This window comes from Hordeum vulgare, chromosome 5H (assembly GCF_904849725.1).
Source record: "Hordeum vulgare subsp. vulgare chromosome 5H, MorexV3_pseudomolecules_assembly, whole genome shotgun sequence".
NCBI classification, from domain to species: Eukaryota; Viridiplantae; Streptophyta; class Magnoliopsida; order Poales; family Poaceae; genus Hordeum; species Hordeum vulgare.
The window spans coordinates 555,774,927-555,801,697 of NC_058522.1; the positions used below are offsets into that span (position 1 = coordinate 555,774,927).

Genomic DNA, 26,771 nt, shown 5'->3' on the forward strand with positions numbered 1-26,771 from the left:
CCTCAACAATCTTTTCACAAAAGTCAGAGAATATAGCCATCATACATCTTTGAAAGGTGGCAGGTGCATTACATAAGCCAAAAGGCATACGTCTATAAGCAAAGGTACCGAAAGGGCAGGTGAAAGTGGTCTTTTCCTGATCAGATTGTGCAACTGGTATTTGAAAGAAACCAGAATAACCGTCTAGAAAGCAGAAGTGTGTGTGTTTGGACAGTCTTTCTAGCATTTGGTCCATAAAACGCAAAGGGTAATGATCTTTCCTAGTGGCTTTATTCAATTTCCTAAAATCGATCACCATCCTATAGCCAGTGATAATCCTCTGTGGGACCAATTCATCCTTATCATTAGGGACAACGGTAATGCCTCCCTTCTGAGGAACGCAATGCACTGGACTCACCCAATCGCTATGAGAAACATGATAAATGATACCTGCTTCTTTCATCTTAGGATTTAATCTCCTTTGATGATCAACAACTGGTTTGAAATCCGGACCAGTTTTAATCTTGTGCTGACATAGAGTAGGACTAATGCCCTTAAGATCATCAAGAGTATATCCAATAGCAGCACGGTGCTTCCTCGGAGTTTTTAGTAACTTCTTTTCTTCATGCTCTGAGAGGCTAGCACTAATAATAACATGATATATCTCCTTTTCATCAATATAGGCATACTTAAGAGTATCAGGCAATTGTTTAAGCTCGAACACAGGATCACCCTTTGGTGGGGGTGGATCCACAAGCAGTTCAACAGGCAAGTTATTCTTAAGGATATGATATTGTTCTAATACAACTCTATATATCTCATCCCTTTCATCCATATGCATATCATTTTCATGCTCAAGCAAGTATTGCTCTAAGGGATCAGTAGGAGGTACGTCAATAGAAGCTAAGACAATAGTTTCATCCCTACTAGGCAACTCCTTTTCATGAGGTTGTCTACCAAACTTGGAGAAATTGAACTCATGTGACACACCTTCAAAGCCAACAGTGACAGTTTGTTTCTCACAATCAATATGAGCATTGACAGTATTGAGAAAGGGTCTACCAAATATGATGGGACAAAAGCTATCTTGTGCGGTAGCAAGAACGAGGAAATCAGCAGGATACTTCGTCTTACCACACAAGACTTCAACATCCCTAACAATTCCCACAGGGCAGATAGTATCTCTATTGGCAAGCTGAATAGTGACATCTATAGGTTCTATCTCAACAGGTGTAATATCATCTTTGATTTCATCGTATAAGGATTGAGGTATTGCACTAACACTAGCACCGACGTCACATAAGCCATGATAACAGTGATCTCCTATCTTAACAGAAACCACAGGCATGCCAACAACAGGCCTATGTTTGTCTCTAACGTGAGGTTTAGCAATTCTAGCAGCATCTTCACAGAAGTGAATATTATGTCCCGCAACATCGTCGGACAGAAGATCTTTGATAATAGCTATGCTAGGTTCAACTCTAATTTGCTCAAGGGGTGTAGGTGTTCTAATATAGCCTCTACGTATCACAGTTGAAGCTTTAGAATGATCCTTTATCCTAACAGGGAAAGGTGGTTTCTCAATGTAAGCACTGGGAACAATATGATCATTATAGGCAATGACTTTCTCTTCAACTGGATTGGGTTTAACTACATTTACTTCTAAAGGAGGATGATATTTAAACCAGTTCTTTTTGGGGAGATCAATATGAGCAGCAAAGGATTCACACAATGAAGCTACTATCTCAGAGTCAAGTCCATACTTAGCGCTAAAATCACTAAAGGTATTTGTCTCAACAAAGGAACAAGAAGTGTCAAGCATGGTGCAATCATCATGAGAAAGCCGAGCATAGAAGTTCTGAATGATAATTTCTCTTGAGAGCTCATGATTGGGGCATGAATATAGCATTGATTTAAGCCTCCCCCAAGCTTGAGCGATGCTTTATCTGTCACGAGGCCAAAAATTATAAATATAATTTCGATCACGATGTACTAAATGCATAGGATAAAACTTTTGATGAAATTCCAATTTCAACCGATTGTAGTCCCATGATCCAGTACCATCACATAGCCTATACCATTTCAACGCCTTATCCTTCAAAGATAAAGGAAAGACCTTCTTCTTGACCTCATCCTCGGGCACACCTGCAAGCTTAAATAAACCACAAACTTCATCTACATAGATTAGATGCAAGTCTGGATGTGATGTTCCATCTCCTGTAGAAGGATTAGTCAGCAGTTTCTCAAGCATACCCGAAGGAAATTCAAAGAAAATATTTTTAGTAGGTGCAGCAGGTTGAGGAGCAACTATTTGTGCTTCCGTTCGAGGTGAATATACCCCAAACAAGCCCCTCAAAGCATTAGTATCCATAGTGACAAGTGACAATAAACTTCAGCACACTATGTGAATGTTTCCTTACCAAGTTCCACTTACCAAAGGCGCTTCACTCCCCGGCAACGGCGTCAGAAAAGAGTCTTGATGACCCACAAGTATAGGGGATCAATCGTAGTCCTTTCGATAAGTAAGAGTGTCGAACCCAACGAGGAGCAGAAGGATCTGACAAGTGGTTTTCAGCAAGGAAATATCTGCAAGCACTGAAATTATCGGTGACAAGTGATTGTGTGGTGAGATAATTCGTAGCAAGCAACAAGTAACAAAAGAAGCAACGGTGCAACAAGTGGTCCAATCCCTTTTGTAGGAAGGGACAAGCCTGTACAAAGTCTTATAGGAGGAAAAACGCTCCCGAGGACACACGGGAATTTCTGTCATGCTAGTTTCATCATGTTCATATGATTCGCGTTCGTTACTTTGATAGTTTGATATGTGGGTGGACCGGTGCTTGGGTACTACCCTTACTTGGACAAGCATCCCACTTATGATTAACCCCTCTCGCAAGCAGCCGCAACTACGAAAGAAGAATTAAGACAAAGTCTAACAATAGCATTAAACTAATGGATCCAAATCAGCCCCTTACGAAGCAACGCATAAACTGGGGTTTAAGCTTCTGTCACTCTAGCAACCCATCATCTACTTACTACTTCCCAATGCCTTCCTCTAGGCCCAAATAATGGTGAAGTGTTATGTAGTCGACGTTCACATAACACCACTAGAGGAAAAACAACATACAACATATCAAAATACCGAACGAATGCCAAATTCACATGACTACTATTAGCATGACTTATCCCATGTCCTCAGGAACAAAAGTAACTACTCACAAAGCATAATCATATTCATGATCAGAGAGGTAATGAGTAGCATCAAGGATCTGAATATAAACTCTTCCACCAAGTAATCTAACTAGCATCAACCACAAAGAGTAATCAACACTACTATCAACCTTACAAGTACCAATCGGAGTCGGTAGACGGAGATTGGTTACAAGAGATGAACTAGGGTTTGGAGATGAGATGGTGCTGATGGAGATGTTGATGGTGACGAGTCCTCTCCGATGAGAGGAGTGTTGGTGATGACGATGGCAACGATTTCCCCCTCCGGGAGGGAAGTTTCCCCGCCAGGATCGTCCTGCCGAAGCTCTAGATTGGTTCTGCTCAAGTTCCGCCTCGTGGCGGCGGCGAAACCACGAAAAAGCTCCTCCTTGATTTTTTCCTGGACGAAACCCTTCATATAGCAAAAGAGGGGAGCAAGTGGGCCAGTGGGCTGCCCACAAGCCCCATGGCGCGGCCTGGGGGGTGGCCGCGTCGTGCAGGCTTGTGGGCACCCCCTGGTGCCCCTCTGGCACTTCTTCGGCCCAATATTTTTGATAAATCGGGAAAAAATTCCTCGTTAATTTTTACGGCATTTGGAGTTGTGCAGAATAGGTATCTCAACTTTGCTCCACTTTCAGGCCCGAATTCCACTTGCCGGTATTCTCCCTCTTCATGTAAACCTTGCAAAATAAGAGAGAAAAAGCATAAGAATTGTACCGTGAAGTGAAATAACAGCCAAAGAAGCGATAAATATATCAACATGAAAACATGATGCAAAATGGACGTATCACACCGCAATGCCGCCATCGTCCGATCTGGGAAACCATATCCTAGGGTTTCCCCTGAAGCAGCACGAGTGGATCGACGGTAGTTACAGGACGAAGCCTTCATCAAGGTAACGGCGCACAACGCCGCCATCGTCCGCCGTCCGCTCGGTTTTCACCGGCAACTATGTCTCCCCAACTCGCAGCTAGTACCGAATCCTGCGACGAGCCCAGTCACGGGATTCCAAGATCCGCTGTCACCAGTGCCGCCACAAAGACCCACCACCTGGCTCGTCATCCCCTGCGGAGGGGACGCCACCACCACCATGGTCGGATCCGGGTTAGCCGTCGTCGTCGCCACCGCCAAGACCGGATCCGGGCTGAACGCTGCCATCGCCACCAGCCACGTCCAGCCGACCGGCACGCCACGCCCAGCCAATCTCCACCCGCGCCGCCACGCGCCGCCGCCGGGAGCTGCTGCGCCGCCGTGCCTTGGATCCGCATGACGCCATCGCCGAAGCCGTCGACCCGCGCCGCACGACATCGAACGAGGAGAAGGGAAATCCCGCCGCCGCATACGCTGACCAGGCTTTGCCCGACCGCGTCCTTAGGCGACGGTGAGGGTGGAGGGAGGGAGAGGAGGCTGCTGGAGGTGGCGGCTGGGGAGCCCTCCCGGTCGCCCACGGGAGCGACTGGGAGGGTCAGATGCGATCTCCTGAGTCAAATATGGCCACACCCTTGGGCAGCAGCGAGGGAGGAGGAGCAGGACACGAACACTATTCCAAAGTAAAGTTGTACTTACCCTATGTGTCACAATTGCGAATGTGCATTTCTTAACAAATGAGTATTATTTTAATATCGTCAACCTCTGACATTTTAGTATGATCTCTCGAAGTTGAGTGTGAATTCCACACCAAAAATTAGTTGAGAGATGAAAAATATATTTGTTTTTTTATCTGCACTAGGTAATTTTCCGTGTGTTACTACGGGAGCCAAACAATAGTTAATGCAACAAAAATACCAAAAATTCTACCTGATCTTACAAACATGAGCCATGTTAACATAAATAAGCATCACTTTGACATAACAGTGTCAAAGCAAGCATGAATAAAGGACAATAAAGACCACGATAGACAAGTTTGATTAATGGGAGCAAGTTAATATCGAGTTCACCACAACCCTCTCTTTCAAATCATTTCTTCCTATAGTGCTGCCAAAATATTTACTTTGGGCATTTTCCACATAGTTATCTTTTAGATTGCGCTATCGGAAAAGACTCTTGTGGAAGGAAGAAAATACCTATTGTGAAGGAGTGTATGGTACCGTTTTATATTATGGTTCATATAGAAAGGCTACTAGACTTCTCCAAATCATAGAGAGCGCATGTTTATGTTCTACTCTATTTTTATGGGCTACTAAGTGTTTCATGGTCGTTTAGCCAATTCCCCGTGAACAGTTTGTTGCAATCATAAACTGTAGGTGCTAGAGCAACAGAGGCATTATAGGCTGGCATAACTGTTATTTATCATTACAATTTTTATCCGCTTCGCATATCTTGTTCACAAAAAAGTAAATCATTAACTTGTTTTTGTATACTATAATGCAGAACGCTTTGGTGCAGTAGCCCACAACACTCGGTCGAAGCTACTCCATGAGTGACAAGTTTTAAGCTTCTACTCCCTCCGTACCTAAATATAAGTCTTTTAAAATATTTCACTAAATGTCTACATACAGAGCAAAATAAATAAATTTATACTCCGAAATATGTCTATATACATCCATATGACTTATATTTAGGAACGGAGGGAGTAGGCTGCATTGACCAATTTTTTTTAAAAAAAACGGAGGCAAAAGATTTGCCTCGTCGGATTAATTAAGAAGAGAATAGTATGGATTTTTGGTTACATGGCCACACATGTCAAATAGAAGATAAAAATAATTATCCTCCTGGGATAATGTTCCCAAAAAACTTAGCTCCAACTTTTATTCATAATTGTACCTCTGCCTTAATGGAAGCAACAACGTGGGTAGGCAAAGATGCCTTGTTTTAAAATACCCTAGCATTTCTCTTATTCCAAATTACCCAAGCATCTTTAGAGATTTGAAAGCCTTTTTGTGTGTGTCGATGGTGAGTCCGTTAGCATCCCAACACTTCTCAACAGATGGAAGGTCTGCCCATGCATTGACCAAATTTTAGCGTAGATGCTTTCTGCAGGTGCTTTGTCAGTTTGTCTTAATGAATAGTACTAGAACAGAAGCGTGCAAAAGTAACACCAAAACTGTCGATTTACTCCTGTGGCAGCTGGGATGGGTAATCAGCTCGGTTTGTACATCGATTTAACTCTGCTCAGGGAACTGAACCAGACCAAGGACCGGATTACAAAAACAAAGTCGACATGCACGCCAAGGCAGGGACCAAGATTTAATTTCAAAGGATAGGCAGGGGCCGCGCGAACGCGTACCCCCTCTAGCACAAATTACGACGTTTACTCTCCCACTTGGGGAGATGATGGGCCAACGCACCCACCAAGTGCAATGTGGGCCATTGACCCAGGCCACGGGCCTTGTTGATCGCCCGTCGACCCCGTCCAGGTAAGTAAGGAGGACGTATCTTATACCCAGCGCTCCCACCCGATTCCCCTCGGCCAGGCGAGGTGGGACTAAAAACCGAAGCGCGGCAGCAGCACCAGGCGTCACGTGACGGGAGTCAGTCGCCGGTGGCGCGCGATTAACTTCAGGCTTTAGTGGGCTGGCGTTTGATCTATCTGGCCTAGACACAGGAGGTAGACGTGGGACTTGAGAGCCATACCAGTTTTTATGCTCTTGCTGTGCAGTGTTGCTCACCACTACAAGAAAGAATGAGCCATGTCAATCGTTTCCTCTCTACAAAGAGATAGCTACATGAAAATTCAACAAAAAAATGCAGGAAAATATAAATAAACTCATTTGCATTTAAATTGTCTTCATTCCTTTCTTTTGGAAGAGTTTACTCATACATAGAAGCCAAGCCAAGGGACTAAGATTTAAATTCAAAGGATTGGCAGGGGCCGCGCGAACGCGTACCCCCTTTAGCATAAATTATGACGTTCACTCTCCCACTTGGGAAGATGATGGGCCAACGCACCCACCAAGTACAATGTGGGCCATTGACCCAGGCCACAGGCCTTGTTGATCGCCTGTCGACCCCGTCCAGGTAAGTGAGGAGAACGTTGCACCTCGCCCTCCTCTTATACCCAGAGCTCCCGCTCGATTCCCCTCGGCCAGGCAAGGTGGGACTAAAACTCAAAGCACGGCAGCAGCAGCAGCACCGGGCGTGAAGAGGCACGTGGTCTGGGAGGTTCGTTTCAGCGGGCTTGCCTTTGGTGTGTATATGGGCCTGAACGAAGGACGAAAGAGAGACAAGCGTATGGGCCGTAGCAGCTTTGTGCCAGTGTATTGCTACGAGCCTCCTTCTCGTGTCCTCCCCTTCTTCAAAAAAAAAAAAGTGGAAGGGTTCTTATCGTGTAATCTGTTAGTGGTAGTTTAGATTCGTCGTTGTGATTTTCTTCATGGAGCTAAGCTTAAAGTTTTGCTACAAAAAAAAGGTAAGCTAAAAGTAATTATCTACAGGGCAATGGGTATAATGTGTAGCCACGCGTTGAAACGACCAAGACAAAAGATATCTGAATTTATTTTTCAAATACAAATACGGCACGGGTTTTTGACACAAATATGGATATGTGATTAGATACATCCGTATCTGAATAAAATTATGGAAGCTAATTAAGCAATTATAGCCCCAATATGCCAGTTATCAAACATAAAAAAGCATAATAAATTGTCAAAATTATTTTGTTGTATGAGTAAACTTAGTATCATATATCTACTGGCTTATTTCTTTTAACTTGCTATTATTCATAACCGTTTTGAATTGAGCAAACATCTGATATGTATCTGTATTCGATCCACATTCATATTTGACAACATAAGTATCCATATTTGTTTTGAGCCACATTCATATTTTATAACATAAGTATCCATATTTGTTTTGAGATATAGAAATGGTAAGAGCACTGTCCGGTCCGTTTCCGACCCTACCTCCGGCCCAGCCGGGCGTCACCGATAAGCCCGTGCTTAGAGAGACACCCTCGCCGCATCCAAAGAAAGTAGAATTTTACTCCTAGTTTTGCAGTACAATCTATTACAGTTTTAACATGTACTTAAACCACTAACAAAGCTCATGGTATCACTACCATACCAGCAAGAGCTCTTCTTGTCTTATACCGTCCTGATGTCACTTCTTGTAGCACACTAAAATATAACAACAAATATAGTAATCTATCATACATTTATCTACACCTTGTTTCACAAACAACTCACTGACCAGCCATGACTAAGACCATAACCAAGTATGATTATGGAGCTTCAAAAGGGGGTGAAACGCTATCGGGCCATGGCGGGGTTAGATAATAGGAAACTCCACCAATCTTCTCGACTTCTACTTCATGGTTGGCACTCAGATCCAGCCCCTCGTTGTCGCTGTTGAGCATTCTTATGTAGCTTTGCCGTCTCCGCCATGATGCGGCTCGGACGGTTCGACCTGGATGCTCAAGGTGGTCACAACGCTAGGGCCCTCTGACTGCTGCATTTTATCATCATGACCTAGTATTTTACCCTGCACTAATCAGAAAAGTACTTGGTTACAGAAAGCAGCAAGATTGAGTTATGAAAATAACTTTGCCATCAAGGGCATGTCTAGAGAGGGGTGTGGCACTCACCATCAGCTGTTTATTTTCCACTTCCATGGTTTTGCAGTCCTCCTTGAGCTGGTCGAGTTCTGATCTGAGCGTGCCGTTCGCAGCTGTCAGCTCACTTACCTTCTGGGCTAGCTCTTCGCATTCTTGCTAGGTAGCATAAGAAGAAATCAAGATCAATTAGTATACTGTTTCAACGGTGAAGTTTTATACCACTGAATAACCATTAGTTATTCCATTTGCTGGCCCAGAAAATTGATATATTATCCCCAGAATGTCAGATATATTATCCCCAGAAGATAATTTTAGCATCATGCGGGTCATAGCTCATAGGGACACTAAACTAAACATCCTTACTTTAATCAAGTCTAGTTAAAACAAATCAAGTATATTAGGCAGCATTGCTCAAGAAGCAGTAGAAAGTATATTCTAATTAAACTTCTGGAAGCCTGAGATTATCCCAGTTGGGCAAAACTTTTAGAGATTGCATACTTCCCTACAAAGTCATCGCTTAAATTTCTGAAACAATAAAAACTGGGTAATCTTATGTTAGCAACAAAAGCGAGAGAAATACTTCCAAGATGACCAGGCCATTAGGCCGGCGGTGACTGTTTCAGACATTATGTCCAGCATAACCTATCTGGAGCATTCTCATGCACAGAGATCCTTGTGCGAACCTAACTTAACAGTCAAACGTGCATTCTGTTTAATGTAAATTTTATACCTATCATTTCTCTACTTCTAGTGCCACACACTCACCAGGAATAAACAAGTGCAGGAAAGTACAAAACATTGTGTAATTTTTTTTTCCACATTCCCACTTGAGATTGTTCGTCTTTAGTACTGACAGTACCTGTTTGCGTAATCTTGATCTCCTTGCAGACTCTCTGTTGGATTGTTTCCTTCTCTCCCTCTTCAGTTCCCGTTCATCCTACAGAAACAAAGTCAAATCTTGCAGAACATTGCAAAAATTCATTAGCGCTGACATCCAGGTGGTCACAGGTGACCAGCAGCTATAGATTCATACGTATTTAATAACCAATGGTATTCGCAGGCATAAAATTTCTGACTTAGGTGCTGCTTCGGTAATATATTAGAGATTGATTGCCCGTCATGGCCTCAAGAGTATGGTTGTTATAATCATATAAGATGCAATTTGAACAACATTTACATGCTAGTATTTGTCACCACGTTCTTATAGAGTCACAAGTAATGCACTATTCATATTTTCTGACAGCAAAACCGAGTCACAAGTAAATGCACTATCATATTTTCCAAACGAGAGGAAAACAGATCAGTCATGACAATTACCAATTTACCATGCTCTAAAAAAATCATGACAGTGCAGAGGCTGGAAGCCAGGAAGCAACAAAAATCTTCCTTTAAAGAAAAGAACTCATAAAGGAAAACTATACCATCTGAGACAGCGAAGCGTTACTCTGGGAAGAAGCTGCGGCATTCACCTCCCCCTGTCCTAAGGAGGATGGAGAAGCGCTCAAGGGATCAATCCCACTATTCAAGTTTGGTGCAGGAGTGGTGAGTGCCGCCCTCCCAGGTGCCAAAACCAACAGTTTGGATGCACACCTGTCCTTGACTTCCACTGGTGACTCGGTTACAGCATTCTGCACTGTGGCAGCCTGAGATGGCTCACCTGAAAAGTGCCGACTGTCATTCTCACATACTACCAAACTAGACAAATTACTCCCTCACAGTACTCTCTTAGGGTGCAATCGTGCCCCCACAAGGATGCGAACCGACACAACGACTCTAATTCAAGCCCACTTCTACCTTACAACGAAGTGTGACATTGTCCTGTCATCATCTTTTCAAACTAACCCATCATATACCTTGTAACCAAAAATTATGATTTGTGATAACCCACCTTCTGTATTTGTAGCTCCGGACTTTCTTCTCTTCGCGGATGATGATGAGCCCTGGACAGATAGCATAAGCACATGTGAAATCATGAATCAACCAAAACAATCAAAGACTGCTAGAAAAGCAGAATTCAGACAATGCCAAACGAGGCACCTTCTGATTGGCGCCCGCGTCTCCCTTCTCCGATGACCCCTGGCTCCCGGCATCGCCACTGTGCAAGCCATGTCAGTTGATTTTAGTTGAGGCCACCCGGACATCAGACAAACAAGAGCACGCCGCACACATGCGAGCACAACAGAAACCACGCCGTACCTCCCGGAACTGGAGTTGATCTCGCCGGAAGGGACACGCCGTGTCTTCCCTACCCTCTTCCCTGCCGCCGACGCGGACTCGCCGGCCATGTAAGGCACCCCCTGCACACAGAGCAGAACGCGGCAGACAATTAATTTCGCACACAGCCGCACAAGCACGTACGCCCAGGTCAAATTCTCATCACCAGAAAATGGAAATAAACGAGGGAGGGGAGCTGGGCATTTACCGCGGCCATGGAGGCGTGCGCGTGCGCGTAGTACGCCGCCGCGGGGTGGTGGTACATGGGGAACGGCACCGGCGCGCCGTACGCCGCCCCCGGCCCGGCCGCCACCAGGCCGTGCTGCTACGTCCCGCCGCGAGAGAGGCAAGAAGAAAAACACACGATCAGAACTGAAAGGCACGCCACCGCCAGCCCCGCGCCGCGACGGCGAGTCTGCGGCCACGGAGCGGCTTTAGGAGAGGAGGATCGCGTACCTGGGCCTGCGGGGGCACCGGCCACGCGGCGTAGGGGTGGCCGGCGGCGGCCGCGTAGTACGCGTGCATCGAGGCGGCCCACTCCGCGTGCGCCTGCGCGGGGGTCCCGCCGGCCGGCGGCCGGTCGTCGCCGGACGTAGCGGAGGAGGAGGACGCCATGGCGCGCGCTCGGTCGCGAGGGGTCGATCTGTGGGGCGCTGCGGCCGCGGGGTGGGGTGGAGGGAGGGGAGGATACCGCGCGCGGGGGCGAGGGGGAGCGGGGGGGCGGTGGCTCGCCGGCTCGCCGCTTGGCTCGGGTACTGGTCCCTTTCTGGTCGCTTCGGGCGGAGCGGTGAGGTGGCCAGAGGGACGCGTGAGCCGGGGGGCGGCGTGAGGTGCCCACGTGTCGGTGAAGGTGTCACGCGGTTGGCGGTGGCCTGGGTTCAAGTCCGGTTCAAAATTTCTTCCGACTACGACGGTTCAAAGCAAATTGGGCTATCAAGGCGCGACGTAACCAAAAATTACGTCAAGGTCCCGTTTCGTCTCGTCGCATACAACCCAACCATTTAAACCTATTTCTCGCCCAAATTTAGGTAAGGTTCTGCATCATCGCAAACACACAACGGATGACTCTCGCATCCTTACATGTCATGACGGTCTATAGCACACAAGTCACCCCATCCTCTTTGCCATCATCATCGTCGCCCCCTCCCCCCCCCCCCTCACTTTCACACTATGTGCCACTGCCCCAGCTTTTCATCACATCCATCGACACCACCACCTTTTGCTGCATCCACCACCGCCCGCTTGTGTCGTCGCAGTGGTCGATGCTTCCACGGCCCGTCTACTCCTCGGCCACATCCGGTAGCCCATCGCTACCCACAAGGTCATCGCTCGTGGACGCAGGGTTGGACAATCTTGTTGCCTTTGGCTCCGTGGACGGGTCAAAAAGGGCTCCAATCACCTGCCACGACTCATCACCGCCCCACCCCCGTCATCGCCCGTAAGGTGCTCAGTTGTTTGCCCGACTCAGTCGAGGTATAGTTTTATCATGTGGACAACCCGGGTGAGTTTTTTATAACAACTTCACATGTTCATGTTCCTAAGAAACGTCCGACGATGATGATGATGATGATACTATGATAGCTAATTTGGTCGTCAACGAGCACATTGCTAGGCAACGGCCAAGGTTTAGAGGATCGATCCTGAGCCATGCTCCGGGTCAAATCATAAAAGAGAGAGTGAACATTGCCTACTCTACAATGATTAAATCCAGTTCAATGACCCCCTATTCCCTCCCACGCTTTTCCGGTGACGCTTCTGGATGGCGAGACATGTGTGCAACCATATTCGGGAGGGAATGGTGGCGTATGATGATTGCTTCAAATGCAAGTATGATGCCATCTAAAAGGTTGACTTCTCCTCTCCTCTTATTAGAGATGTATTACATACGAAAATCCCGGTGACGTTGTGAATGAGCATGTCCGCATGAGTGAGTCCACATGCCTTGCGACATTGTGCAAGATCTCCAAAGTTGTGGTTGCGTGTTTGGCCCCGAGTACTTGAGAAAACCAGATGTTGCAGTTGCACATCAGTTGTTAGCGATAAAGAATCGAGATGCTTTTCGGAAATGCTTAGAAGCATAGATTGCATGCACTAGAAGTGGATGAACTTTTTATTTGCTTGGTATGTGCAATATAAGGGACATGTTACAGCTTGCATAGTCATACTCGAAGCCGTGGCATCGCAAGATATCTTGAATCGGCACTCTTTTTTCGACATGGCAGGTTCTCACAATGACATCAACGTGCTTCATCATTCTCCGATGTTAAGGTCAACTCTGAGATCAATGGTCACTAATACATAAAGAGATACTACCTAGCTGATGATATCTCTCAGGCCTATGATTGTTAAGACAATCTCCTATCCCGTAGGAGAGAAGAGGCTAGGTTTGCCAAAGAACAAGAGAATCCTAGTAAGGATGTGGAGCATGCTTTTGCTTGACTCAATCTCAATGGGCTACTCTCCGACACCTTGCTAGAACATGGAGCCAACAAAGGATGTGGGAGGTGATAACTCATGTGTTATCATGCACGACATGATCATAATAAAGGACGAGCATGATGACAACTTCTTTGACCAAGGGTGGGATTTTCAGGGATGAAAATGATGAGCCTGAGTATGGAGCGATAACGTTTGCACGGTTCACCCAAATCCATCAGAAAATGCACGATTGAACAACTCACATTCAACTTCAGAATGATTTGGTTAAGTATATGTGGACTCACATATCAAACAACCAATACATGTATCCGCTTCTTCTTCTTTCGGTGTATTTTGTATAATTTAAATTCATCTGGTTGTAGACAATGAGGTTTTTTATTTATTATGATGTAAAACTATGCGCCTTATTTGTCTGGTCATGTTTAGTATTTTTTAATTTAGTTGTTTGATTAATATGCATATAGTGTCCAAATTGAGAAAAGATGGCAAAAGATGACAAGGCAAACCAAATGGCCCAGTAGATTGGACGCACTTCCTACAAATAGTGAACAAGGGCGGAGGCTTGAACATGGAAACCTTCCAATCTCACATGTTTGATGCATATAGCCAAGATTCACATGACTTGTCTTGTCCCTTTTACTATGTGTGTGCTCTTGCAGTTGAAAGCAAACATCTCTTAAAAGGGGATTGCACACATTTAGGGGGCTTGTTTTAGTCATGTTTCTTTCAAAGCTGTCATATTCTTATGCCCATATCTATTTGAAGTGTTGATTGTATGTTGTCATCAATTACCAAAAGGGGGGAGATTGAAAGCAAATATGCTCCCTTTTTGGTTTTGATAATTCATTACAACATACATTGCCTTTTGGACTAACACTTTTACCTAGTATATTTCATGTTTAGTCCACAAAGAGGACCGGCTAACGATTGTGAGGAGAACTCCATGATGCAAGGAAATGAATAGGATTGGACAAGCTTCATGCTACAAGACTCTACATTATATATTTGTGAGAAATCACATTTGAGTCCATAGGAAAGCCAATACTACTAAAATGGGGTGAGGTATCTACTATGAATTGGTTGCTCAAGTGCTTAGAGATAACCACCAAAAATACTCAACTATTCTCCCACAAAATTCTCGGTCCAAAAGCCCAAACATCAAAATCGGTGCCCCCAGTATTTTCCACTTGGCCCTACCGATTTGTCCACAGACAGAACATTTGCCAAATCTAGAATCTTGGTACCACTTAACATTCCATTCGGTGCCATCGAAAACTAGTGACCAACTTTCTGGTTAGTAGTTTTCAAGAATCAGAAAATCTGAGTCTTGGAATCGGCCTCACCGAGATTTGGAAACTGCCCTAGGTCACCATATCGGTACCATCGAGATTCCTATATCGGTCTTGTCGAGAATTCAAAAGTTGCCATATTTTATGCAAATCAGTGTCACCGAGATTTCCTTCGGTTTCACCGAGTTGGACGATAATGTTGTAACGGTTGGATTTTGGGAGATGCCTATATATACCCATCCACCGCCTCTCATCCATATAGGAAGCACTCAGAACACACATACACTTGCCATGTCCATTTTCATGAGAGAGAACCAGCTACTCATGTGTTGAGATCAAGATATTCCTATCCATCTATTCAAAACTTGATCTCAGGCATCCCCAAATTGCTTTGTACCCAATCAATCTCTTCTACCCATGGAAAATTTGTGAGAGAGTGATTGAGTGTCGAAGACAGTATCTTTTGAAGACAAGAGCAAGGAGTTCATCGTACTACCGCATCTATTATCTTTTGGAGGGTGTGTTGGAAATATGCCCTAGAGGCAATAATAAATTAGTTATTATTATATTTCCTTGTTCACAATAATCGTTTATTATCCATGCTAGAATTGTATTGATTGGAAACTCAAATACATGTGTGGATACATAGACAACACACTGTCCCTAGTGAGCCTCTAGTTGACTAGTTCGTTGATCAAAGATGGTCAAGGTTTCCTGGCCATAGGCAAGTGTTGTCACTTGATAACGGGATCACATCATTAGGAGAATCATGTGATGGACAAGACCCAAACTATGAACGTAGCATATTGATCGTGTCGTTTTATTGCTATTGTTTTCTTCGTGTCAAGTACTTGTTCCTATGACCATGAGATCATATAACTCACTGGCACCGGAGGAATACCTTGTGTGCATCAAACGTCGCAAACGTAACTGGGTGACTATAAAGGTGCTCTACAGGTATCTCCGAAGGTGTCTGATGACCCACAAGTATAGGGGATCAATCGTAGTCCTTTCGATAAGTAAGAGTGTCGAACCCAACGAGGAGCAGAAGGCTCTGATAAATGGATTTCAGCAAGGTAATAACTGCAAGCACTGAAAGTAGCGGTAACAAGTGATGGTGTAGCGAGGTGAAACGTAGCAAGCAAAAAGTAACAAGTAACAAGTAGTATCAACGGTGCAGCAGGTGGCCCAATCCCTTTTGCAGCAAGGGATAAGCCTGATCAAAGTCTTATAGGAGGAAAACGCTCCCGAGGACACACGGGAATTTCTGTCATGCTAGTTTCGTCATGTTCATATGATTCACGTTCGTTACTTTGATAGTTTGATATGTGGGTGGACCGGCACTTGGGTACTGCCCTTACTTGGACAAGCATCCCACTTATGATTAACCTCTCTCGCAAGCATCCGCAACTACAAAATAAGAATTAAGACAAAGTCTAACCATATCATTAAACTAGTGGATCCAAATCAGCCCCTCATGAAGCAACGCATAGACTGGGGTTTAAGCTTCTGTCACTCCAGCAACCCATCATCTACTTACTACTTCCCAATGCCTTCCTCTAGGCCCAAATATGGTGAAGTGTTATGTAGTCGACGTTCACATAACACCACTAGAGGAAAAACAACATATAGCATATCAAAATACCGAACGAATATCAAATTCACATGACTATTATCAGCATGACTTATCCCATGTCCTGAGGAACAAAAGTAACTACTCACAAAGCATAATCATAATCATGATCATAGGTGTAATGAATAGCATCAAGGATCTGAACATAAACTCTTCCACCAAATAATCCAACTAGCATCAACTACAAAGAGTAATCGACACTACTAGTAACCTTACAAGTACCAATCGGAGTTGCGAGACAAAGATTGGTTACAAGAGATGAACTAGGGATTGGAGAGGAGATGGTGCTGATGAAGATGTTGATGAAGATGCCTCCCCTCCGACGAGAGGAGTGTTGGTGATGACGATGGCGATGATTTCCCCCTCCGGAGGGAAGTTTCCCCGGCAGGATCGTCCTGCCGGAGCTCTAGATTGGATCTGCTCAAGTTCCGCCTTGTGGCGACGGCGAAACCACGAAAAAGCTCCCCTCTGATTTTTTTCTGGACCAAGACGCTTCATATAGCAAAAGAGGGGGGCTAGTGGGCCGTCAGGGAGCCCACAAGCCCCCACTCCACCACCAGGGGGGTAGCGGTCTCAGGGCTTGTGGTGCCCTGGCAGCCCCCCTCCGGTAGTTCTTTCGCCCAGTATTTTTTATTTAATCCCAAAAAAATCCATCTAACTCTTTAGGGCATTTGGAGATGTGCAGAATAGTGGACTAGGATTTGCTCCTTCTCCAGTCCAGAATTTCAGCTGCCTGAATTCTCCCTCTTCAAATAAACCTTGCAAAATAAGAGAGAAAGGCATAAATATGGTACCACAAGTAATATAACAACCCAAAAAGCAATAAATATCAACATGAAAGCATGATGCAAAATGGACGTATCAACTCCCCCAAGCTTAGACCTCGCTTGTCCTCAAGCGAAAACCAAGTTCCATAAACATGTCCACATGTTGAGGGACGAAGGTGTCGATAAAACATAATACGAACATGAGGGCATCATGATCACACATAGGACAGCAATACATCATAAATATTCTTATGGGAAAGTAACAACTCCTTCACAAGGCAAAGCATGAAACAAAAACCTTACCGAGAAGTAACCAACAATAAACCATAGTCATTGAAGCAATTGCAATTTATCACAACATCAAAAAGAGTAAAATAAGAGCTTGTAAGGCAAACCCACATACTCAATCATCTCGCTTGTTTTCCACAATTGTTACAACTCACGTGGTACTCATGGTGTCAAAGTTTCAGCTGGACACAGAGGAAGATAGGGGCTTATAGTTTTGCCTCCCAACCATTTACCTCAAGGGTAAAGTCAACAACAATAAAGCATAAGTACTCAACCATGTGAATATAGATCTTTCCCAAGCATGTGACGGTAGACAAGGCAGAGGCAAAATAGGTAATTGGTGAAGATCACCATGACTCTTACAAGGGAAAAAAGTAAAGGTACAAGATGGGCCCTTCGTAGAGGGAAGTAGAGGTTGTCATGCGCTTTGGAGGTTTGAATGCGTGTCCTCTTAGTGTGGAGGAACGTCACTTTATATTGCCTCCTGTGATAAAGAACTTTATTATGCAGTCTGTCGCTTTTATGTCTTACTCATCACAGGTTCGTACAAAGTTTATTTTCCACACACTAATAGATCATACATATTAGAGAGCAATTTTTATTGCTTGCACCGATGACAACTTACTTGAAGGATCTTATTCAATGCATAGGTAGGTATGGTGGACTCTCAAGGCAAAACTGGGTTGGAGGTTTATGGATGCACAAGTAGTATCTCTACTTGGTGCGGGAGTTTTGGGTAATATGAGGTGGAAGCAATCGTCACATGCTAAGGGATCTCTAATCATATAACATTGTTTGGAACCAAGCAAACACAATTCATTATGTTGTCTTCCTTGTCCAACATCTACTCCTAGGCATGTAATAATTTGGTGAGTGCTCACAATTGTAAAAAGTTTCTAAGATGATATATTTATATGTGAACCTCTCTTTCCTTATTACTTCTTATTAATTGCAACAATGACTGAGGTCTATGTTGTTTTATTCTCAACAAGTTTCAATCATCATACATGTCATAAGTGAAGTTACCACTTTCCATAAGATCGTCTCATGATCTTTCATGCTATCATTCTTTTCATACTTTTGATCATGGCACAAAGCAAAGCCCTTGACTAAGATACTCTTTATTATATAGCTTGTAAGCTCGAATACATCGGGAGAGAGACAAAAGCAAAAGACTCAAACTAAAAACTAAAGACTTATTCCTCTAAGAGAAGAAATAAAAACTAAAAAGGAAAGAACTAAAACAAAGGTAAAAGCAAAAGATATAAAGGTGATACGATGCCAGGGCAACTCCCCCAAGCTTGGCAGAAGCCAAGGGGATTGCCCATATCAATGCTTAGTTGTCTTCCTTTGGCGGTGATGGTGGTGGAGTTGTTGAAGCAGTCTTGAGCTTGTCTAATTTCCACTTGAGCAAAAAGTCCTGCTCCCTCAGATCATCATTTTCCTCCTCAACCTTCAACACTCTTTGTCAAAGCTCCTGCTTACTCTCCTGCAAGAAACGAGAAGGGATAAATATGGTCTTAGGCTTCCTCCTGGAGTTGGGGAGGCTTGACTTCTTGAACTCCACATGGGTGTTTGCAGGTTGAGGTAGAGGAGCCTCGTCTTCATCGGAACTCGTTTGTTCCTTCCCCTTGGGCTCATAGTCCTCTTCCTCATCAGTGGTCCAGCCATATGGTTCCAAGTCCCCATAGACCTTGGGGTTAGCAAGGTAGTCAGCCACATAACTCTCTTCCTCTGAATCTTGAGAAGACATTGATGTTTGTTGTGCATCCCTTGCAACGACGCCAGAAATAGTTGTGTCGACGGCACCAGGAATCCTTCAGCTACGGCTACGCCTTAAGGGACTTCCTAGGCAAGTATGCAAAGGATTTACCCCGTGGCCTTGGAGCCTTGCGTTGGTGTTCCCTCAAAGCGGAAAGGGTGATGTAGCACAGCGACGGTAAGTATTTCCCTCAGTTTGAGAACCAAGGTATCAATCCGGCGGAAGAGTATCTCAAGATCCTGCACAAACACAAAAGCTTGCACCCAACGCTATGAAGGGGTTGTCAATCCCTTATAGATTGTTTGCCAAGTGAGAACTCAAAGCAACAAAGTAACAAAGCAAAGTAAAAGCGGAGGTGTAAACGATGGATGTGAATAGACCCGGGGACCGTAGTGTTTACTAGTGGCTTCTCTCATGAAAGCAAGTAGACGGTGGGTGAACAAATTACTGTCGAGCAATTGATAGAACTGTGAAGAGTCGTGACGATATCTATGCAATGATTATTTCTATAGGCATCACGTCCGAAACAAGTAGACCGATACTTTCTGCATCTACTACTATTACTCCACACGTCGACCGCTATCCAGCATGCATCTAGTGTATTAAGTCCATAAGAACAGAGTAACGCCTTAAGCAAGATGACATGAGGTAGAGGGATAATCTCAAACCAATGGTAAAACCCCCATCTTTTTACCCTTGATGGCAACTGCTTGATGTGTGCCTTGCTGCCCCTACTTTCACTGGGAAAGGTCACCACATGGCAGAACCCAAAACCAAGCACTTCTCCCATTGCAAGAATCATAGATCTAGTTGGCCAAACAAAACTCAAGACTCGGAGAGACTTACAAGGATATCAAATCATGCATATAAGAAATCAACAAAGACTCAAATATATATCATAGATAATCTGATCACAAGTCCACAATTCATCGGATCTCGACAAACACACCGCTAAAGAAGATTACATCGAATAGATCTCCATGAAGATCATGGAGAACTTTGTATTGAAGATCTAAGAGAGAGGGGAAGCCATCTAGCTACTAACTACGGACCCGTAGGTCTGAAGTGAACTACTCACGAGTCATTGGAGGGGCGATGATGATGATGAAGAAGCCCTCCACCTCTAAAGTCCCCTCTGGCAGGGTGCCGGGAAGGTGAAAGGACGTGGATGTCACCTAGAGGGGGGGGTGAATAGGCGCTTTAAAATAATTAAGGCTTAGGCTTGAACAAATGCGGAACAAAACTAACGTTTAATATGTCAAGCACAAAACCTCAAACAACTAGGCTCATCTATGTGCACCAATAACTTATGCTAAGTAAGATAAACAACTAAGTGATAGCAAGATATATGACAAGAGACGATATGGCTATCACAAAGTAAAGTGCATAAGTAAAGGGTTCGGGTAAGAGATAACCGAGGCACGGGGAGACGATGATGTATCCCGAAGTTCACACCCTTGCGGATGCTAATCTTCGTTAGAGCGGTGTGGAGGCACAATGCTCCCCAAGATGCCACTAAGGCCACCGTAATCTCCTCACGCCCTCGCACAATGCAAGATGCCGTGATTCCACTAAGGGACCCTTGAGGGCGGTCACCGAACCCATACAAATGGCAAACCTTGGGGGTGGTCACCGAACTCGTACACGTGGCAACCCTTGGGGGCGGTTACCGGTACCCGTACAAATTCCTCGGGGCAATCTCCACAATCTAATTGGAGACCCCAACGCTTTCCCGGAGCTTCACACCACAATGATTGAGCTCCGAGACACCATCAAGCTTCTAGGATGCCAAAGCATCCGCGAAGAACAATATCTAGGGTACTAAGTACCAAAGGTAATAAGCTTCTCAAACTTCACTTCCACGTATCACCGTGGAGAACTCAAACCGATGCAACTAATGCAATGGCAAGAACACACGAAGTGGTCAAGTCCCTCGCACTCAAATCCCTCCACAACAACGAAAGCTATGGAGAAATATGAGAGGAAGAACAAGGAGCTCACAAAGAACTCCAAGATCAGGATACAAGGGGTTCCCCTCACATAGAGGAGAAAGTGATTGGTGGAGATGTGGATCTAGATCTCCTCTCTCTTTTCCCTCAAGAACAAGCAAGAATCATTGGAGGGATTGAGAGTAATCAAGCTCTAAGAATGTCAACAATGGAGGTAGAACAAGAGCTCAACGGATAGATAAGGCCAAGGGGGAAGAAGACCCCCTTTATATAGTGGGGGAAGGAATCAGACCGTTACCCCCACTCTCTGCCCGAGCTCCAGCGGTACTACCGCTGGCTGCAGCGGTACTACCGCTGGCACTCCAGCGGTACTATCGTTGGCACTCCAGCGGTACTACTGCTGACTGCAGCGGTACTACCGCCAGCTAGCGGTACTACCGCTGGCTGCAGCGGTACTACCGCTGGGCCCCTGGTAGTGCAAAGGCACTACCACCGCCAAGAAAGTCTTTGCAAAAAGGTTCGCCCACGAACAACCGCTAGGCAGGCGGTACTAAGCTCCTAGAGCGGTACTACCGCTGACCAGGGGCGGTACTACCGCCAGCCAGCAGTACTACCGCTAGGGCCAGCGGTACTACCGCCAACTCTAGCGGTACTACCGCTAGGTCCTGCGGTACTACCGCTCGCCACTGAAACAGCCATAACTTTCGCATACGAGCTCCGAATCGAGCAAACCCAAGCTTGTTGGATTTAGGACGACAAGAGCTATCCAAACAGCTAAGACCATGCAGATATGAAAATGCCAATGATATAGAGAAGTGAGTCCTCTATGAATGAAGAACCGGCAAAAACTCCAACATCGAAAACATCATAGTAGATGCATATGGACTCCGTTTTCGATGAACTCGAGCTTGTCACGAAGATGACCATAAGCTCTAAAACTCACAAAGAGAAACACCAAACAAGAACCAAGAAGTATGATGCAAGGATGCAAATGGTTTGAGCTCTCAACGAATGATACGATCAAGCTACTCACTTGAGAGCCCCCTTGATAGTACAACAATCTATCCTAAACAGAAAACCTATCAAGGGCAAACCTATACCTTGCACCTCGTCCTCTTGAGCTAGATGATGATGATCTTGGCTTCCTCAAGATGGACCACCTTTCTTGATTGTGTTGGCTTGATGAAGACTAGTTGATTGCTCCCCCATACTCACTATGGGTGAGCCACTCTTCAACATATCTTCACAAGTCCATTGCCACCACAATGGACGGCAAGCTTCAAGCATGATATCTTCGTGCTGATCCACTTGAACTTGCACATCGCAATCTTGATGACGATCACAACTTGACGTCATACTTCATGGGTTGTATGAGATCTTCCCTTTGATGCAAGCCCATGGAAACACACCTAACCCCCACATAGAACTCTCACGAAGACCATGGGTTAGTACACAAATACGTAATGGACAATGCTTACCATACCATGGGATCACTTGATCCCTCTCGGTACATCTTGTACGCTTTGTGTGTTGATCATCTTGATTTGCTCTTTGTCTGAGATCTTGATCAACCATGTGTCTCTATGACCATTCTTTGGATAATACCTTGAATACCATCTTGGTCATCATATAAACTCCTTGAACCCAACAGATGGACTTCAAGAAGTGCCTATGGACAAATCCTATAAATGTAACTTAGGGCAACCATTAGTCCATAGGAATTGTCATCAATTACCAAAACCACATATGGAGATATATGCTCTAACAGAAGGGTCTCTAGATGAGATCTCGCGGAAACGAAAGCTTGCGGCGACGGAAAAGTATTTTCGAGGCTCCCCTGATTTTTTGCGGAATATTTGGGAATTTATAGGCCAAAGACCTAGGTCAGGGGGCGGCCAGGGAGGCCACAAGCCTGCCCACCGCCGCCTCCCCCTGGAGCCCACCTGGCTTGGCCCAAAAGCCCCCTGGACTTCTTCCGTTCGGGAAAAAATCATTTCGGGATTTTTCTTCCGTTTGGACTCCGTTACAAAATCATATCTGAAAAGAGTCAGAAACTCGGAAAAAACAGGAACTAGCACTTGGCACTAAATTAATAAGTTGGTCCCAAAAAGATATAAAAAGGTACATAAAACATACAAAGAAGACAAGATAACAGCGTGAAACCATCAAAAATTATAGATACGTTTGAGACGTATCAGACATCTTGACCTAGTTCTGCGGCAAAACAAGCTCGAAATGAAAACAGAGGAAAACTGCGCGATACGGAGATCAAAACCTTCGGGCGAGTATATATTGATTTTTTCTGGGCCAGAAAGAGTCCTCCGCAAGAAAACGGAGTCCGGGAGGCACACGAGGTGCCCACAAGCTTGCCCTCCGCCACTAGGGGGGTAGGGGGCGGTGGCAGGGCTTGTGGCCGCCTCGTTCGCTCTCCGGACTGCTTTTTATTTTTCTAACTTTTCAAAAGTTCCAAAACGGAAGAAATTTCCTATTGGAAAAGCATCGGAGTCCAATTTCTTACCGAAACAGATACATCTTCATTTTCAAGGTCTGAAACAGGCTGATAAACATCCCTTATGTTCTCCTCTGGAGTTATGACATTGATGATATTGGTCTCAACATTTATGGGAGTACCAGAGATGTAATGCTTGATTCTATGCCCATTTACCACTATAGGAAAATTTCTTTCCGTGTTATTGATTTTGATGGCACCGGAACGATATACTTCCTCGATAACATAGGGACCTTCCCATTTAGAGAGAAGCTTGCCTGCAAAGAATCTCAAACGAGAATTGTATAGTAGGACATAATCACCTACATTGAACTTGCTTCTGTATTCGTTTGTCGTGCCATCTCTTAACCTTTTCCTTGAACAACCTGGCATTCTCATATGCATGGGCTCTCCATTCATCTAACGAGCCGATATCAAACAACCGCTTCTCACCGGCAAGTTTGAAATAAAAGTTGAGCTCTTTGATTGCCCAATAAGCTTTGTGTTCCAGCTCAAGAGGTAAATGACAGGCTTTACCATAAACCATTTTATACGGTGACATGCCCATGGGATTCTTATAAGCAGTCCTATAAGCCCATAGTGCATCGTCAAGTTTGCTAGACCAGTTCTTTCGAGATCTATTGACGGTCTTTTGTAGGATCAACTTGATCTCCCTATTACTCAACTCCACTTGACCACTAGACTGAGGATGATAAGGAGATGCAACTCTATGGTTGACATCGTACTTAGCTAGCATCTTGCGGAAAACACCATGAATGAAGTGTGAACCGCCATCAGTCATCAAGTATCTAGGGACTCCAAATCTTGGGAATATGACTTCTTTAAGCATCTTAATAGAGGTGTGGTGATCAACATTTTTAGTGGGGATAGCTTCTACCCACTTAGTAACGTAATCCACAGCAACTAAGATGTGAGTGTACCCATTGGAACCCGGGAAGGGTCCCATATAATCAAAGCCCCAGACATCAAATGGTTCAATGACAAGTGAATAGTTCATAGGCATCTCCTGACGCTTACTGATGTTCCCTATTCTTTGGCATTCGTCACAAGACAAGACAAACTTACGGGCATCCTTGAAGAGAGTGGGCCAATAGAAACCCGATTGCAATACCTTATGGGCAGTTCTATCTCCAGCATGGTGTCCTCCGTAGGCTTCGGAATGACACTTCTGCAAGATCCGTCCATGTTCATGTTCAGGCACACAACGTCTAATAACACCATCTACTCCTTCCTTATAAAGGTGAGGATCATCCCAAAAGTAGTGTCTCAAATCAAAGAAGAATTTCTTCTTTTACTGATAGGTGAAACTGGGTGGTATGTATTTGGCTACGATATAGTTTGCATAATCGGCATACCACGGTGCATTATGTGAAGTGCGAATGACATTTAATTGCTCATCGGGAAAGCTATCATCAATAGGTAGTGGGTCATCAAGGACATTCTCTAGCCTGGACAAGTTATCTGCTACAGGGTTATCAGCACCCTTTCGGTCAACGACGTGCAAATCAAATTCCTGTAGCAGGAGAACCCGTCTGATCAGCCTAGGCTTAGCGTCCTTCTTCTCCATGAGGTAGTTAATAGCAGCATGATCAGAGTGAATAGTGACTTTGGAGTCAACTATATAAGATTTGAACTTTTCACATGCAAACACGACTGCTAAAAATTCCTTCTCCGTAGTGGCATAGTTTCTTTGGGCACTGTCTAGAGTTTTACTAGCGTAGTGAATGACATTTAACTTCTTGTCAACTCTTTGTCCTAGAACAACACCAACAACATAATCACTAGCGTCACACATGATTTCAAAGGACAAGTTCCAGTCAGGTGGTTGAACAATAGGTGCGGTTATCAAAGCCTTCTTAAGCATTTCGAAGGCTTCATCACAATCCTCATCAAAAACAAAAGGAACATCCTTCTGCAAGAGCTTGGTAAGAGGCCTAGAAATCTTAGAGAAGTCTTTAATGAACCTTCTATAGAAACCAGCATGACCTAGGAAACTTCGTATACCTCTGATATATGTGGGGCAAGGCATTTTCTCAGTTGCATCAACCTTAGCCTTATCAACTTCAATGCCTCTTTCAGAGATTTTGTGTCCTAAGATGATACCTTCATTAACCATAAAGTGGCACTTCTCCCAATTCAAGGCGAGGTTGGTTTCTTCGCATCTTTGTAAGGCTCGATCAAGGTTGCTGAGGCAATCATCAAAGGAAGACTCGTAAACGGAGAAGTCATCCATGAAAACCTCGACAATCTTTTCACAAAAGTCAGAGAATATAGCCATCATACATCTTTGAAAGGTGGCAGGTGTGTTACATAAGCCAAAAGGCATACGTCTATAGGCAAAGGTACTGAAAGGGCACGTGAAACTGGTTTTCTCTTGATCAGATTGTGCAACAGGTATTTGCAAGAAACCTGAATAACCGTCTAGAAAGCAGAAGTGTGTGTGTTTTGATAGCCTTTTTAGCATTTGGTCGATAAACGGCAAAGGATAATGATTTTTCCTGGTTGCCTTGTTAAGTTTCCGGAAGTCTATCACCATTCTATAGCCGGTAATAATCCTTTGTGGGATTAGTTCATCCTTATCATTAGGAACGACGGTGATACCTCCCTTCTTAGGTACGCAATGTACTGGACTTACCCAATCACTATGAGCAACAGGATAAATGATTCCTGCGTCGAGAAGCTTTAATATTTCTTTTCTAATGACCTCTTTCATCTTAGGATTCAATCTCCTTTGATGATCAGCTACTAGTTTAAAGTCAGGATCGGTTTTAATCTTGTGCTGACATAGAGTAGGACTAATACCCTTAAGATCATCAAGAGTATATCCAATAGCAGCACAGTGCTTACTGAGAGTTCTTAGTAACTTCTTGATACGTCTCTATCATATCTACTTTTCCAAACTATTTTGCCCTTGTTTTGGACTCTAATTTGCATGACTTGAATGGAACTAACCTCGACTGACGTTGTTTTCAGCAGAATTGCCTTGGTGTTATTTTTGTGCAGAAATCAAAGTTCTCCAAACGTCCTGAAAATCTACGGGGACCAGTTTTGGAAAATATAAAAAATATCTGCGCCAAGTTCCACCTGAGGGGGTGGGCCAGTGGGCCACAAGCCCTGGCTCCGCCACCACCCCCTGGTGGCGGTGGGCAGGCTTGCGGGGCCCACACGGCTCTACCGCCCCAACCTCAGGTCTATAAGTCCCCTTTCGTCCTAGAAAAAATAAAAAGAGAAGTTTTCGTTG

The 26,771-nt window shown here is 44.6% G+C and overlaps 1 protein-coding gene and 2 non-coding genes across 3 annotated transcripts; all 3 read right to left on the bottom strand.

Moving 5' to 3' along the window:
- Positions 1-6,392: 6,392 nt before the first annotated feature.
- On the bottom strand, positions 6,393-6,553 carry LOC123400456. The gene has a single exon (XR_006610728.1). It is a non-coding gene; the product is annotated as a U1 spliceosomal RNA (small nuclear RNA).
- A 440-nt stretch (positions 6,554-6,993) lies between these two features.
- LOC123400457 lies at positions 6,994-7,154 on the bottom strand. The gene has a single exon (XR_006610729.1). It is a non-coding gene; the product is annotated as a U1 spliceosomal RNA (small nuclear RNA).
- Positions 7,155-8,088: 934 nt separating this feature from the next.
- Positions 8,089-11,509, bottom strand: LOC123397276 (DNA-binding protein EMBP-1-like). Its single transcript, XM_045091888.1, has 9 exons — positions 11,351-11,509; positions 11,103-11,219; positions 10,877-10,977; positions 10,718-10,775; positions 10,569-10,620; positions 10,102-10,337; positions 9,540-9,617; positions 8,711-8,836; positions 8,089-8,607 (listed from the first exon to the last, which is right to left on the bottom strand). Exons 1-9 carry the CDS (start codon positions 11,507-11,509, stop codon positions 8,485-8,487), a joined length of 1,050 nt encoding a protein of 349 aa, XP_044947823.1. The 3' UTR covers positions 8,089-8,484.
- Positions 11,510-26,771: the final 15,262 nt, after the last annotated feature.

Excerpts from the sequence above, each read along its gene's own strand:
- LOC123397276 (XM_045091888.1), bottom strand. The coding sequence starts at position 11,509 with ATGGCGTCCTCCTCCTCCGCTACGTCCGGCGACGACCGGCCGCCGGCC. Across the intron at positions 10,338-10,568 it reads CGGAGCTACAAATACAGAAG|GTGAGCCATCTCAGGCTGCC; the intron begins GTGGGTTATCAC and ends GGCACTTTTCAG. Across the intron at positions 8,608-8,710 it reads TGGAAAATAAACAGCTGATG|GGTAAAATACTAGGTCATGA; the intron begins GTGAGTGCCACA and ends TGATTAGTGCAG.